The 14206-nt window shown below is 43.8% G+C and overlaps 1 protein-coding gene across 2 annotated transcripts in view; it reads left to right on the top strand.

Annotated features, from left to right (window-relative positions):
- LOC109874007 (whirlin) overlaps positions 1 to 14206 on the top strand; it is a 95530-nt gene that overhangs the window by 37803 nt on the left and 43521 nt on the right. For both annotated transcript variants that reach the window (XM_031806558.1, XM_031806550.1), the window contains exons 2-3: positions 5370 to 5582; positions 11310 to 11435. In XM_031806558.1, the coding sequence (XP_031662418.1) occupies positions 5370 to 5582; positions 11310 to 11435 (339 nt within the window). The remainder of the gene's footprint in view (positions 1 to 5369; positions 5583 to 11309; positions 11436 to 14206) is intronic.

Raw genomic sequence — 14206 nt, 5'->3', positions numbered from 1 at the left:
TTTAAACTGAACACAAAACAAAATAACAAGAGAACTAACAAAAAACGAAACAGTTCTGTCTGCTGCAGACACAGAGACAGAAAACAACTACCCACAACCCATAGTGGGAAAACAGGCTGCCTAAGTATGGTTCTCAATCAGAGACAACGATTGACAGCTGCCTCTGATTGGGAACCATACCAGACCAAAACCAGAAATAGAAAACATAGAACAAAAACATAGAATGCCCACCCCAACTCACGCCCTGACCAAACTAAAATAGAGACATAAAAAAGGAACTAAGGTCAGGACGTGACAACATTATTTTTGTTTCTCTGATTCTTGTACTCGATCTATTGGTTATTGCCCCGTCTCTAGCTTTTTTATAATTGTTCTCTCTTTTTGAGTATATTCTTACTTCAAATATTCCAATTTCTATATTTCTCTGAACTCTATGTTCTTCTACCGTGCAACACAGTATGCAATTTTCAATGGCCTTACGGGCAATCACTGATGTTGTCTTGACATTTATTACTATTTCACTATAATGTTCATGTATTTTTTATTTATTTATCCTAACTATTCAAACTTCTAGTATCATATTACTTCAATGGTTATTCATGTACCATTCACACTCCCCTCCTTTAGTGCGGGACTGGGTGCGTCCTCCCTACCAGGTCACACTTTAAGCAACGTTTCGGGAGAGGTGCGTGGCCCTTTCCCCACCAACAGCAGAGAACTTTTACACTCACTTTCACACTCTCTCACGCTTTTCTAAGCAACCTGAAAATTCAGAATTTTTCTGATTCACTTCCTCAACACAGAAAAGGCAGTATTCCAAGCAGTCCCCATTGATCGATTCATATCCTCAATGCAATAGGCGGTATCACAGGATTTCTACCCATCCAAGCAGTCCTTATCGATTGACTTCCTCAACACGATAAGCGGTATCACAGGATTTCTACCCATCCAAGCAGTCCTTATCGATTGACTTCCTCAACACAATAAGCGGTATCACAGGATTTCTATTTCATTTTATTTGACCATGCAGATGGACTGTTGCCACTCCAAACTCAATCAAACAGAACAGTCAACAGGGCAGACAGACAACGTGAACGAGACTGAACACACCCACCCCAGATGAGCAACTGAGCGAGCTGGATGAATTGAATTGGCTGACTCGGACTGATTGAATAAGATGAAGGGGCTGTGTTTTGTACGCAAACACAAGCATGTCTAAAACAAATAAGTCCAGCCAAACTGAATCAGACAACACAGTCACAACTCAAACAGACTGAACAAACTGGTCAGATGTACCGCCCGAACAAATTAGTGAATAACCCCACTCAACTGAGCCAGTCAAGCCAGATGAAGCACACAACTCTCCCTCTGCAGTGGTCACACACCAATGAATATACTCTATTTTCACTGTTGCAACCCTCAAAGCTTTTTATCCCGTCATTATTTTGCATGCATTTCATTTGAACTCAAAAGCTCCCAATATATCTTTGGTTTGGCAAATTTGGAGAGACCCACTGTGACCTACCGCTGAGGCAGGTTTCTGGAGCGAACCACATAATCTCTATACTATAGACACAAGCTAAGCTTACCTTGTTTTTCAAGTGGCCGCTTATTTGTGCAGTTCATCCAAGAGGCCCCGTCTGTAGCTGCAGATTTTCACTGTCTCTGGTCCCTTTTTGCCACTCCTAGCAAGCTCACCATTTACAGTGGGGCAAAAAAGTATTTAGTCAGCCACCAATTGTGCAAGTTCTCCCACTTAAAAAGATTAGAGAGGCCTGTAATTTTCATCATAGGTACACTTCAACTATGACAGACAAAATGAGAAAATCACATTGTAGGATTTTTAATGAATTTATTTGCAAATTATGGTGGAAAATAAGTATTTGGTCACCTACAAACAAACAAGATTTCTGGCTCTCACAGACTTCTTCTTTAAGAGGCTCCTCTGTCCTCCACTCATTACCTGTATTAATGGCACCTGTTTGAACTTGTTATCAGTATAAAAGACACCTGTCCACAACCTCAAACAGTCACACTCCAAACTTCACTATGGCCAAGACCAAAGAGCTGTCAAAGGACACCAGAAACAAAATTGTAGACTTGTGCCAGGCTGGGAAGACTGAATCTGCAATAGGTAAGCAGCTTGGTTTGAAGAAATCAACTGTGGGAGCAATTATTAGGAAATGGAAGACATACAAGACCACTGATAATCTCCCTCGATCTGGGGTTCCACGCAAGATCTCACCCCGTGGGGTCAAAATGATCACAAGAACGGTGAGCAAAAATCCCAGAACCACACGGGGGGACCTAGTGAATGTCCTGCAGAGAGCTGGGACCAAAGTAACAAAGCCTACCATCAGTAACACACTACGCCGCCAGGGACTCAAATCCTGCAGTGCCAGACGTGTCCCCCTGCTTAAGCTAGTACATGTCCAGGCCCGTCTGAAGTTTGCTAGAGAGCATTTGGATGATCCAGAAGAATATTGCGAGAATGTCATATGGTCAGATGAAACCAAAATATAACTTTTTGGTAAAAACTCAACTTGTTGTGTTTGGAGGACAAAGAATGCTGAGTTGCATCCAACTCATGCTTTGGGGCTGTTTTTCTGCAAAGGGACCAGGATGACTGATCCGTGTAAAGGAAATAATGAATGAGGCCATGTATCGTGAGATTTTGAATAAAAATCTCCTTCCATCAGCAAGGGCATTGAAGATGAAACGTGGCTGGGTCTTTCAGCATGACAATGATCCCAAACACACCGCCCGGGCAACGAAGGAGTGGCTTCGTAAGAAGCATTTCATTGCTTGATCGCAAATGGATCTTCCAAATGGACAATGACCCAAGCATACTTCCAAAGTTGTGGCAAAATGGCTTAAGGACAACAAAGTCAAGGTATTGGAGTGGCCATCACAAAGCTCTGACCTCAATCATATAGAACATTTGTGGGCAGAACTGAAAAAGTGTGTGCGAGCAAGGAAGCCTACAATCTTGACTCAGTTACACCAGCTCTGTCAGAAGGAGTGGGCTAAAATTCACCCAACTTATTATGGGAAGCTTGTGGAAGGCTACCCGAAACATTTGACCCAAGTTAAACAATTTAAAGGCAATGCTACCAAATACTAATTGAGTGTATGGAAACTTCTGACCCACTGGGAATGTGATGAAAGAAACAAAAGCTGAAATAAATCACTCTATTATTATTCTGACATTTCACATTCTTAAAATAAAGTGGTGATCCTAATTGACCAAGGACATGGAATTTTTACTAGGATTAAATGTCAGGAATTGTGAAAAACTGAGTTTAAATGTAGTTGGCTAAGGTGTATGTAAATTTCCAACTTCAACTGTATAATGGGCACACATGTTCTAGAAAATTCCCAATATGTGTAACCATAGCAACAGTAAATATTAGGCCATGGCAATGGTACAAAAATAACCAGACATGCCCATTCCCCAGACAGGTGCATGTCTAATGGTGTCTAATGACCTAGACACACATGTAGAGTGCACTTATCCTGCTGACTACTACGAAATGTATATGGAGGTACATATGTTCTAGAAAATGTCCAATGTCAACTGCAAAACATACAGAATCCTGCAGCATGGGTACTGACCAAGACCAGACAAAGAGCACACATTACACCGGTTTTAAGGTCTGCACTGGCTGCCTGTGAGTATAATTAATTTAAAGATTTTTCAATTGAATTTTAAATCCATGTTAGACATGCTTTTAAGTTATGTACCTACTGTAGTAGGTCCCCAGTCGGTCCCTTTGGTACTGGCCTTTTAACTATCCCAATTAAAGCCTCGGACCAAGAGGCATGGGAGGCAGCCTTTAGTTACTATGCCCCCAGCCTCTGGAATAGCCTGCCAGAGAACCTGAGGGGGGCCGAAACCGTGGACATATTTCAAAGAGATCTTAAAACACACATTTTATCTTTGCTTTTCTTCAGGTAGTTTTTTAGTTGTTCAGTTTTTATTGTTATTCTTTTTTTTTATCCTCTTGTTTGTTGTGTGGCTAATATTTCAGTTTTTATTGTTATTCTTTTTTTTTATCCTCTTGTTTGTTGTGTGGCTAATATTTCAGTTTTTATTTTCATTGTTTTTATTTGTATTTATTTTTTTACCTGTGAAGCACATTTATATTGCATTCCTTGTCTGAAATGTGCTGTATAAATAAAGCTTGATTTGATAGGTGCGTGGATTCAACAGTGTGGTCTGGGTGAAGCAACCTATGAGCTCTCTTTAGCACTGTACCATGAAAGAACAGAGGATGAGCAACTCCAATTTACATAGAACTCGCTTCCGGATGACTCTATTCATCCACAATAAAAGACAAATACAGTACAACCACAAATAACAGTATAGCAGAAAAGTGTTTTCAATATTCTCCAGAACTATTTTTCTAGGAAGGAAAACAGATAGATGCACTCAGAAAGATAAAAGCAGACAATCTGCCACTCTCAGATACACATCTCTCTCTCTCTTGAGTGTGCTCTCTTTCTGTCTCTGCCCTCTCTCTCTCTTGCTTTCTGTCTCTGACAGCCATCCTGTAGAGAGGGACAGCTTGGTGCCTCCAGGGAGATCCTTATCACCACATGATCTCCCTGCCCCCTCAGACTGTGTTGTATAGAGAGGCATGTACTGTGTGTGTGTTTGTGTTTGTTTGAGTGTGTGTACTAGTGTGTGCGTGCATGTGTGTGTGTGTGTGTGTGTGTGTGTGTGTGTGCGTTTGGCCCTGTGTGTGTAACCTTGTGTGTTTGTCTATGTCTGTGTCAGTGTGTGTCCCTGTGTGTTTCTGTCATAGTTCCGTCAGTGCATATGAGTCAGAGGACAGTCACTCAGAGAGCTGCCTCCAGCCCATAAAGAAGGGGAATGATGCGGCTGCTGCTAGACACTCCCTCCGCTCGCTACGAGCTTCACTGTTTTCAACCAGAACATAATGAAATCAATGACGGGGGCGTGACGATGGTAAACACAGCGATTCATCCTGAGAGGACAATAAAACACTGCGTCTACATCACCAATTTGTCTGAAAACATCCGTATCTTGTATAATGGTGGAGCCTTTGCGTACGTCATCAGCTAGGACGATGTGAGGGGTATATTCGGCCGTGACACAAAGTGGAATGTGGAATGAGTGTGTAAGCCACAGAAGATCAACACGTCATGACTGAAGTTAGCAAACAATCCACCCCTGTCCTCTTCTTCCCACCCCATCTTCTACTACTCACTCTCCTGTGTGCGTGTCATTTATTGTGTGTTTGCTGTATGTTCTCATGTTGTTGTGGTTACTTAGTCTCACATCCCCAAATGAAATTGCCCTTTGGGATGAATTAAATTGAATCCCCTCCCTCTCCTCAATGCAGGTCCTGAAGGGCTGTAAGAAGCTAGCCATGTCAGTGTGTTCTGTGGGCCGTATCCCTGGCGGTTATATCACCAACCACATCTACACCTGGGTGGACCCTCAGGGCCGCAGTGTCTCCCCTCCCTCCGACCTGGAGAAGCAGGAGCAGCACAGCACCCTGGGACGGCAGGACAGCCAGAGACGTGGACACACACGGGAGAGGGCTGAGAAGACGGTGAGTCTGATATTAGACCGTTGGTTGTCATACTTTTTGAATTCTCAGCAAGGTTCAAACAATTTCTCTATCCATCAACACATTCTGTTGCCGGGGAAGCGGAGCTGCATTGGTAGAGAATTTTTGGTAGGTCCGTGGTCTGGCTGCTCGGACAGCCATGTAGGTTTGCTATTACAAGGAATCAAATGCTAACTACTTGATCTGTGTCTTGACGTCTTAAATATACACGATAAAGAATGCCCTTGCCAGCAACCATGCTATACAAATGAGTGTATATAGAGGTGCAGAGGTAACATCAATTCCCACAAAGAAGGCTAGGTGCCCAGCAAAGGAGGAGTCCCAAAGTAAAGACCTGCCTCTTTATTGGCAGAGATTCATGTCCCCTGACTCCACCTAAAGACACGGCTGCTTCCCAAATGGCAGCCTATTCCCTATGTAGTGCCCTATGTTCAAAAGTAGTGCAGTACAAAGGGAATAGAGTGACATTTTAGACGCAGACAAGCAACACGTCATACCTTGCCTGGGGCCTGGGCTGAGATATCAGTGGTAGTAACAATGTCTCAGCCCCACGTCCAGAGAAACTATATCACTGTCAACACTAATGACATAAAACATCTCACGACATTCGAGTCTCATCCAAATGCAGCGAAAAAATAAGCAATTTTCTGTAGGATTAAGTCTGCCCCCTGGCTAGCCCAGTATTCCCACAGTTTATTTTAGTGAATGTAAATCTGTTTGGATGTGTTTGGCCATCATCAAAGTTTCCATCTAAATCTGCAGCGCTGTGCAAAACGGTGTATCGTACCCCTGCCCACCCCGCCTGGTCTGTGGAGCTGACGATGCAGTTTCACATCAATATATGAGAGAGGTGGGCAAACACTGGAGAAAGGAGAACACAGGCTACATCCCAAATGGCACCCTATTCACTATAAAGGGCACTAATTTGGACTAGGGCTCACGTGAATAGGGTGCCATTTGGGATGTAGTCTGGCTGCTCAGAGGGGAGCTCCACATCGATTTCTCCCTGGCCCATGGAGCTGTCCCATCAGACTACAAAACAAATGCAGTCACCCCCATCCTAAAGAAGCCCGGACTAGATACCTCCATCCTCAACAACTATCTCCCCATCTCCAACCCCTCCCTCTGCAACTGGATCTGGACTTCCTGACGGGCAGCCCCCAGGTGAGGGTAGGTAACAACACATCTGCCACGCTGACCATCAACATGTGGGCCCCTCAGGGGTGCGTGCTTGGTACCCTCCTGATCTCCCTCTTCAACCACGACTGTGTGGCAGCGGGTCGACTCCAACACCATCACTAAGTTTGCAGACAACACAATGGTATTTGCCCCCTTTCAAATTTTCTGTACTTTTGCATATTTTTGATACTGAATCAGATCATTAACCAAAACCTAATATTAGATCAAGTGAACCTGAGTCAGCACAACAATTACATACTTATTTCATTTATTTCATAAACAATGTTATGCAACACCCAATGCCCCTGTGTGAAAACATCATTTCCCCCTTACATTCAATAACTGGTTGTGCCACTTTTAGCTGCAGTGACTCCAACCAAATGCTTCCTGTAGTCTTTTATCAGTCTCTCACATCTCTGTGGAGTGATTTTGGCCCACTCTTGCATGCAGAACTGTTGTAACTTAGCGACATTTGTGGGTTTTCAAGCATGAACTGCTCGTTTCAAGTCCTGCCACAACATCTCAATTGGGATTAGGTCAGGACCTTGACTAGGCCATTCCAAAACCTTTTAGCTTTTTAGACATTTTCATGTACACTTGATTGTGTGTTTTGGATCATTGTCTTGCTGCATGACCCAGATGCGCTTCAGCTTCAGCTCACAGATGGATGGCCTGACATTCTTCTATGGAATTATCTGATACAGAGCAGAAATCATGGTTCCTTTTATTAAGGCAAGTCGTCCAGGTCCTGAGGCAGCAAAGCATCTCCAAACCATCACTATGTTCGACACAAAAAAAATATTTTTCTTAATTGAACCTTTCTTTAACTTGGCAAGTCAGTTAAGAACAAATTCTTATTTACAATGACGGCCTACCGGGGAACAGTGGGTTATCTGCCTTGTTCTCAGGCAGAACGACAGATTTGTATCTTTCCAGCACGGGGATTTGATCCAGCAACCTTTTGGTTACTGTCCCAACGCGCTAACCACTAGGTTACCTGCCACCCCAAAGGTTCTTACTGTGGAATGCAGTGTTTGGTTTTCGCTAGGCATAATGGGACCCATGTCATCCAAAAATATATACTTTTGAATCATCTGTCCATTGAACATTCTTCCAAGAGTCTTGATGATCATCCAGGTGCTTCCAGATGCTTTTTGCCAAACTTGAGTCAACTTTTTCGATGACATGGGTCCCATTATGCCTGGCGAAAACCAAACACTGTAAACTCAGGTTCCCTTTATCTAATATTAGGTTTTGGTTGAAGATCTGATAACATTCAGTATCAAAAATATGCAAAAATAAGGGCCTCCCGGGTGGCGCAGTGGTCTAAGGCACTGTATCACAGTGCTAGCTGTGCCACCAGATATTCTGGGTTCGTGACCGGGAGGCCCATGGGGCTGGACATCATTGGCCCAGCGTCGTCCGGGTTAGGGAGGGGTTGGCCGGCAGGGATATCCTTGTCTCATCGCGCACTAGCGACTCCTGTGGCGGGCTGGGCGCAGTGCACGCTGACCAGGTTGCCAGGTGTACGGTGTTTCCTCCGACACATTGGTGTGGCTGGCTTCCGGGTTGGATGGGCATTGTGTCAAGAAGCAGTACAGCTTGGTTGGGTTGTGTTTCGGAGGACGCATGGCTCTCGACCTTCACCTCATTGCAGCAATGAGACAAGACTGTAACTACTACCAATTGGATACCATGAAATTGGGGTGTGTAAAAAAATATTTTTAAAAATATGCAAAAATAGAGAAAATCAGAAAGGGTGCAAATATTTTTTCGCGGCCCTGTACACATCTATCTCAATTACCTCATACTCTCTCTCATGCGCATCAACTCGGTACTGGTACCCAATGTATATAGCCAAGTTATCGTTACTCAATGTGTATTTATTCCTTCAATTGTTTATTAGTAAGCATTTCACTGTTAGTCTACACCTTTTTACAAAGCATGCGAAGCATGTGACAAAAACAATTTGATTTGATTTTAACTACAAACCCACCTCCTGAACAATAACATATTTGAGTCTCTCCAGTCTGGTTTCCACCTCATCCACAGTACTGAAATTGCCCTCCTCAAAGTCATCAACGACCTCCTAACCTCTACTGATACTGGTGCCCTCAACATCCTGCTTCTCCGCCACCTGAGTGCCGCCTTTTACGTGGTGAGCCATCAAGTCCTGCTCAGGGTCTGGGTGTTGGGGCACCGCACTCTCATGGCACTCTCATGGCTACAATCACATCGTACCAATCACATCGTACCAACATCGTACTCAATGGCCATACTTCAGACTCTGCTGCTGTCACACAGGGTGTCCCCCAGGACTCTGTGCTGGGCCTCTTACTCTTCTCATCAACATCCACCCCCTTGGTCAGATCCTCTGCCACTTCAACCTCGATTTCCACAGATACGCTGACAACTCCCAGATATACCTCAGCACCAAATCCCTCCTCGACGCACCACTGACCCACATTGAATCATGCCTGTCTGCAATAAAAACCTGGATGCAACACAACTTCCTCAAGCTAAAGAATTACAAACCTGAACTCTTCCTATTAGGCACCAAAACCACACAAGTTAGCAACCTCCCCCTCAAAATCGATAACACCACGCACCAACCTTGGAGTCATCCTGGCCTCCACCCTCTCCTTCGACCACCACATCCGACAGACTGTCAAATCCACATCCGCAATATTTCCAAAGTCAGGTCCTCCCTCTCCCGTCCTGCTGCTCAAACCTACCGTCTCAACTATGTTATATAAATATTCATACACATAGCTCATATATTATACAGCGCTAAGCTAAACCGCCTGACTCAAGTCATCTTACGTACCCTTGCTAAAACAGGAACTAGCTCACACAGCCAGCAATAAAACTACCCCCCTAAAACTATCCCCTCAGCTTGGTTGTCTCCCGACCCCAGGAAACAAAGACATTCCATCGCAAGAACACATACACCCAGCCATAAAACTGACCCCCTCTGCTCTCCTGTGTCAGATTTCCTGACACACAAATGTCTCCTTGTATAAACACACATCTCACCCCCTCTACTGGTCGGGTGCTCAGAACAAGACTCTGCTGTGCACCAATGGGGCCCGCTCTGGCTAGAGCAAGGCCCGCCTCCAACCCTTTGTGACCAGTCAGAAGACCAAAACGACAAGACTCCACCAACTTTATTCTATGTATAAAAATGAATGTAACCTTTGTATAAGGCCTCTTTTTCACCTGACTCCTTGCCGAGTTATATGAACTAGATCCGTGCACGTAAAAACTGCGGGACAAGATATCTTTGACTCATTAAAACTGTCTTTTGTTACAACTGAAATCCACTCTGTCCAGCGTCCGTGATTTGGTCTCAACTCTCCAGTATTTGAACACCAACAACTACTGCAACTGACTACTCTCCGACATCAATGCAAGCTCCCTCCATAAGCTGAAAATGGTTCAGAACTCTGTGGCCTGACTCCTCACCCACACTAAGTCCTGGCAGCACATCATCCCTGTCCTCCGTGAACTCCACTGGCTCCTTGTCTCCCAACGCATTAACTACAAGATCCTCCTTCTGAACAACAAAGCCCTTCACCACCTTATCACCCTTACCTTTCTGACCTTCTCCCCTACCAACCCACACACTCACTACATTCCACCACAGCAGGCCACCTTGCCCCCCCCCCCCCCCACACACACACACCCACCCTCTCTCCCACATGCACTCTCTCTCATACACACTTGCAAAACCTGCTCGCTCGCTCACTCATACACTGACACATCACACTCTTTTCCCTTCTTTAAGCCCCTCCCCATTCTCTTTGTTTAATGTTTTTGTCTCTTCCTTCTGTTAGTCTGGTGTTGTCTTGTTATGATCTCTGTTGTTTTGTTTAGTTTCTACAATTGTCAAGTGACTTTGGATCATTGAAAGGTGCTATACTGTATAAGTTCCATGTATTATTGTTCGTCTTGTTATTATTATTATTATTAAATAATAATCACTGATCACTGTCACTTCCAGGAGGTCTGGGGCCATATCTATCAATCAACTCACAATAGGAGTGCTGATCAAGGATTTGCCTTTTAGTGTAAAGAGTCAGTGTGTAGCGGGTCGGACGAAGTCAGGCGCAGGACACAGAACTGAGTAAAAACGTAACTTTACTATAAATAAACCAACAATAAATTCCCCACTGGGTAACACACCAGCTCACAGAAGTACTGACCACTTCACAACGAATAAACACTCACAACAACCATGGGCAAAACAGAGGTTAAATAATGAACATGTAATTGGGGAATTGAAACCTGGTGTGTAAAACAAGACAAAACAAAAGGAAAATGAAAAGTGGATTGGCAATGGCTAGAAGACCGGTGACGTCGACCGCCGAACACCGCCCGAGCAAGGAGAGGGACCGACTTCGGCGGAAGGCGTGACATTTAGATCATAATGAATAAGATTATATAGACAGGGAAGACCTGATCCTAGATCTGCTCACTTTATGAACACGACCACTGATCCCTGTCCCCTCTGTCTGTGTATCCCTGCAGATCACCCTAAACTTGAACGATGGTCTCTCTCTGGGCCTGATGATCAGAGGAGGGGCAGAGTACGGCCTGGGCATATACATTACTGGAGTGGACCCAGGCTCAGCCGCAGACCACGGTGGACTCAAGGTATTTACAGACCATTACCATGCACATCCTATGGAAATTGTTTCACCCCACCACAGGGAATAAAACACAATGCAAGGTTCTGACGCAGAAAAGCAGTGGGGGAAAGAGTCTGCTATGGTCTGTGTTGCTGATTCGAAACATGGCAGCTGCTTTTTACTCGACTAAAGACATCGATTCTATGTACAAAACATAGTTCATTGCGCTCTATTTTCAACTTCAGTCTGCTGTGTTTTCAGGTCAGATTTCTGAGGCAGGAATAAAGTGGCAAGGAAAAGTATGAATCCAAATTAGATCTGATCTTCATCTAAGTCACAACAACAGACAAACACAGTCTGCTTAAACTAATAACACACAAATTATTCTATTTTTCTTGTCTATATTGAATACATAATTTAAACATTGACAGTGTAGGTTGGGAAAAGTATGTGAACCCCTAGGTTAATGACTTCTCCAAAAGCGAATTGGAGTTAGGAGTCAGCTAACCTGGAGTACAATCGTTGAGACGAGATTGGAGATGTTGGTTAGAGCTGCCATGCCCTATAAAAAACACTCACAAAATGTGAGTTTACTATTCACAAGAAACATTGTCTGATGTGAACCATGCCTCGAACAAAAGGGATCTCAGAAGACACAAGATTAAGAATTGTTTCGTTGGATAAAGCTGGAAAGGGTTACAAAAGTATCTCTAAAAGCCTTGATGTTCATCAGTCCATAAGATAAATTGTCTATAAATGGAGAAAGTTCAGCACTTTTGCTACTCTCCCTAGGATTGGCCGTCCTGCAAAGATGACTGCAAGAGCACAGGGCAGAATGCTCAATGAGGTTAAGAAGAATCCTAGAGTGTCAGCTAAAGACTTACAGAAATCTCTGGAAGATGCTAACATCTCTGTTGACGAGTCTACGATACCTAAAACACTAAACCAGAATGGTGTTCATGGGAGGACAACACAGAAGAAGCCACTGCTATCCCCAAAAAAACATTGCTGCACATCTGAAGTTGCAAGTCTGAGCATCTGGATGTTCCACAGCGCTACTGGCAAAATATTCTGTGGATAGATGAAACTAAAGTTGAGTTGTTTGGAAGGAACACACAACTCTATGTTTGGAGAAAAAAAGGCACAGCACACCAACATCAAAACCTCATCCCAAATGTAAAGTATGGTGAAGGGAGCATCATGGTTTGGAACTGCTTTGCTGCCTCAGGGCCTGGACAGCTTGCTGTTATCGACGGAAAAATGATTTCCCAAGTTTATCAAGACATTTTGCAGGAGAATGTAAGGCTATCTGTTTTCCAATTGAAACTCAACAGAAGTTGGGTGATGCAACAAGACAACGACCCAAAACACAGAGGTAAATCAACTACAGAATGGCTTCAACAGAAGAAAATATGCCTTCTGGAGTGGCCCAGTCAGAGTCCTGACCTCAACCCGATTGAGATGCTGTGGCATGACATCAAGAGAGCGGTTCACACCAGACATCCCAAGAATATTGCTGAACTGAAACAGTTTTGTAAAGCTGAATGGTCCAATATTCCTCCTGACCAAATGTTTGGTTGAGGTTATTGCTGCCAACGGAGGGTCAACCAGTTATTAAATCCGAGGGTTCACATACTTTTTGCACTGTGAATATTTACACGGTGTGTTAAATAAAGACATGAAAACGTGTAATTGTTTGTGTGTTATTACTTTAAGCAGACTGTGTTTGTATATAGTTTTACATTTTATGACCAATTTATATAGAAGTCCAGGTAATTCCAAAGGGTTCACATACTTTTTATTGCCACTGTATAGATCAGTGTGCCTGTAAACAGTATGACTGGCATCATAGCATTATGGCATGGCTGGGCTTGGGAAGATATCTGGCACACATCTGTCTCTGTTTCTCACTGCATCCCCTCTGTCAGCCCAGTTCAAACATGTCCATCTCCCTCTTTGGAAAAAATCTTCTTCCATAAAGAGGACTATAAAAAAAACTCAGAAAGCCACACTAAATCCAAGCCTGGACTCTTGATTAAATAACAGGCGCTTGGCATTTTGGCAGCATTTCTTTGACAGAAAGCACTGTGCTGCCTTGTGTTTTCTAGCTGACTGTGGCAGGGGGAGGCGGGGACAGAGGCCAGGCACGCTATCAGCTGAGTGTTAGGGCTCTGCGGCCAATCATATAAATAACATAACTAGAATGGGAATCAAAATCTCTGACTATGGCAATTTAACTGGTAAACTCATGCCAACACTCAAAATGGCCATCAGTTCACCCATTAACGGAGACCTGTTCTACTCATTCTAGTTCTGTGGGGCTGATGGTACTCTAGCCACTGGGATGACAACCTGCATGGACTAAAGGTTTTCCAGAAATCCTGGTTGGAAGATTCCAGATTCCCTGGTTATTCCCTCCTGATTCCCGGAATCTTCCAACTGGGATTTCTGGAGAACCTGTTCATTTTGGAAAAGTTACAGGTTATTTTTCTTTCTCTATTCTACTACAAGCCTCTCAGATATTTTGATTTAATTTAAAAAATATATATTCTGCCTCAGTTTTGGTAATTGTACTCCACAGTGTATTCAGAGATCCATAAGAACTACACTGTTTTCCAGTGTAATGCTCTGTCGGAGTTGTGTTGTGGGTCTACATCCATGGCAGTCTGGCAGAGTGAGTGATATTGCCATTGGAGGAGGAGCAGTAGGAAAGTAAAGAGGCTGTCTGTTCTCCTCAGGAGGCCGTCTCTGTCTGTCTCGCCTACCCACATTTACCTCCCCTCCCTCTCTCATTCT

The sequence above is a fragment of the Oncorhynchus kisutch genome, linkage group LG3 (genome assembly GCF_002021735.2).
Source record: "Oncorhynchus kisutch isolate 150728-3 linkage group LG3, Okis_V2, whole genome shotgun sequence".
NCBI lineage: Eukaryota > Metazoa > Chordata > Actinopteri > Salmoniformes > Salmonidae > Oncorhynchus > Oncorhynchus kisutch.
The sequence above is the reverse complement of the archived record's forward strand: the minus strand, read 5'-3'. Positions and strand labels throughout refer to the sequence as shown.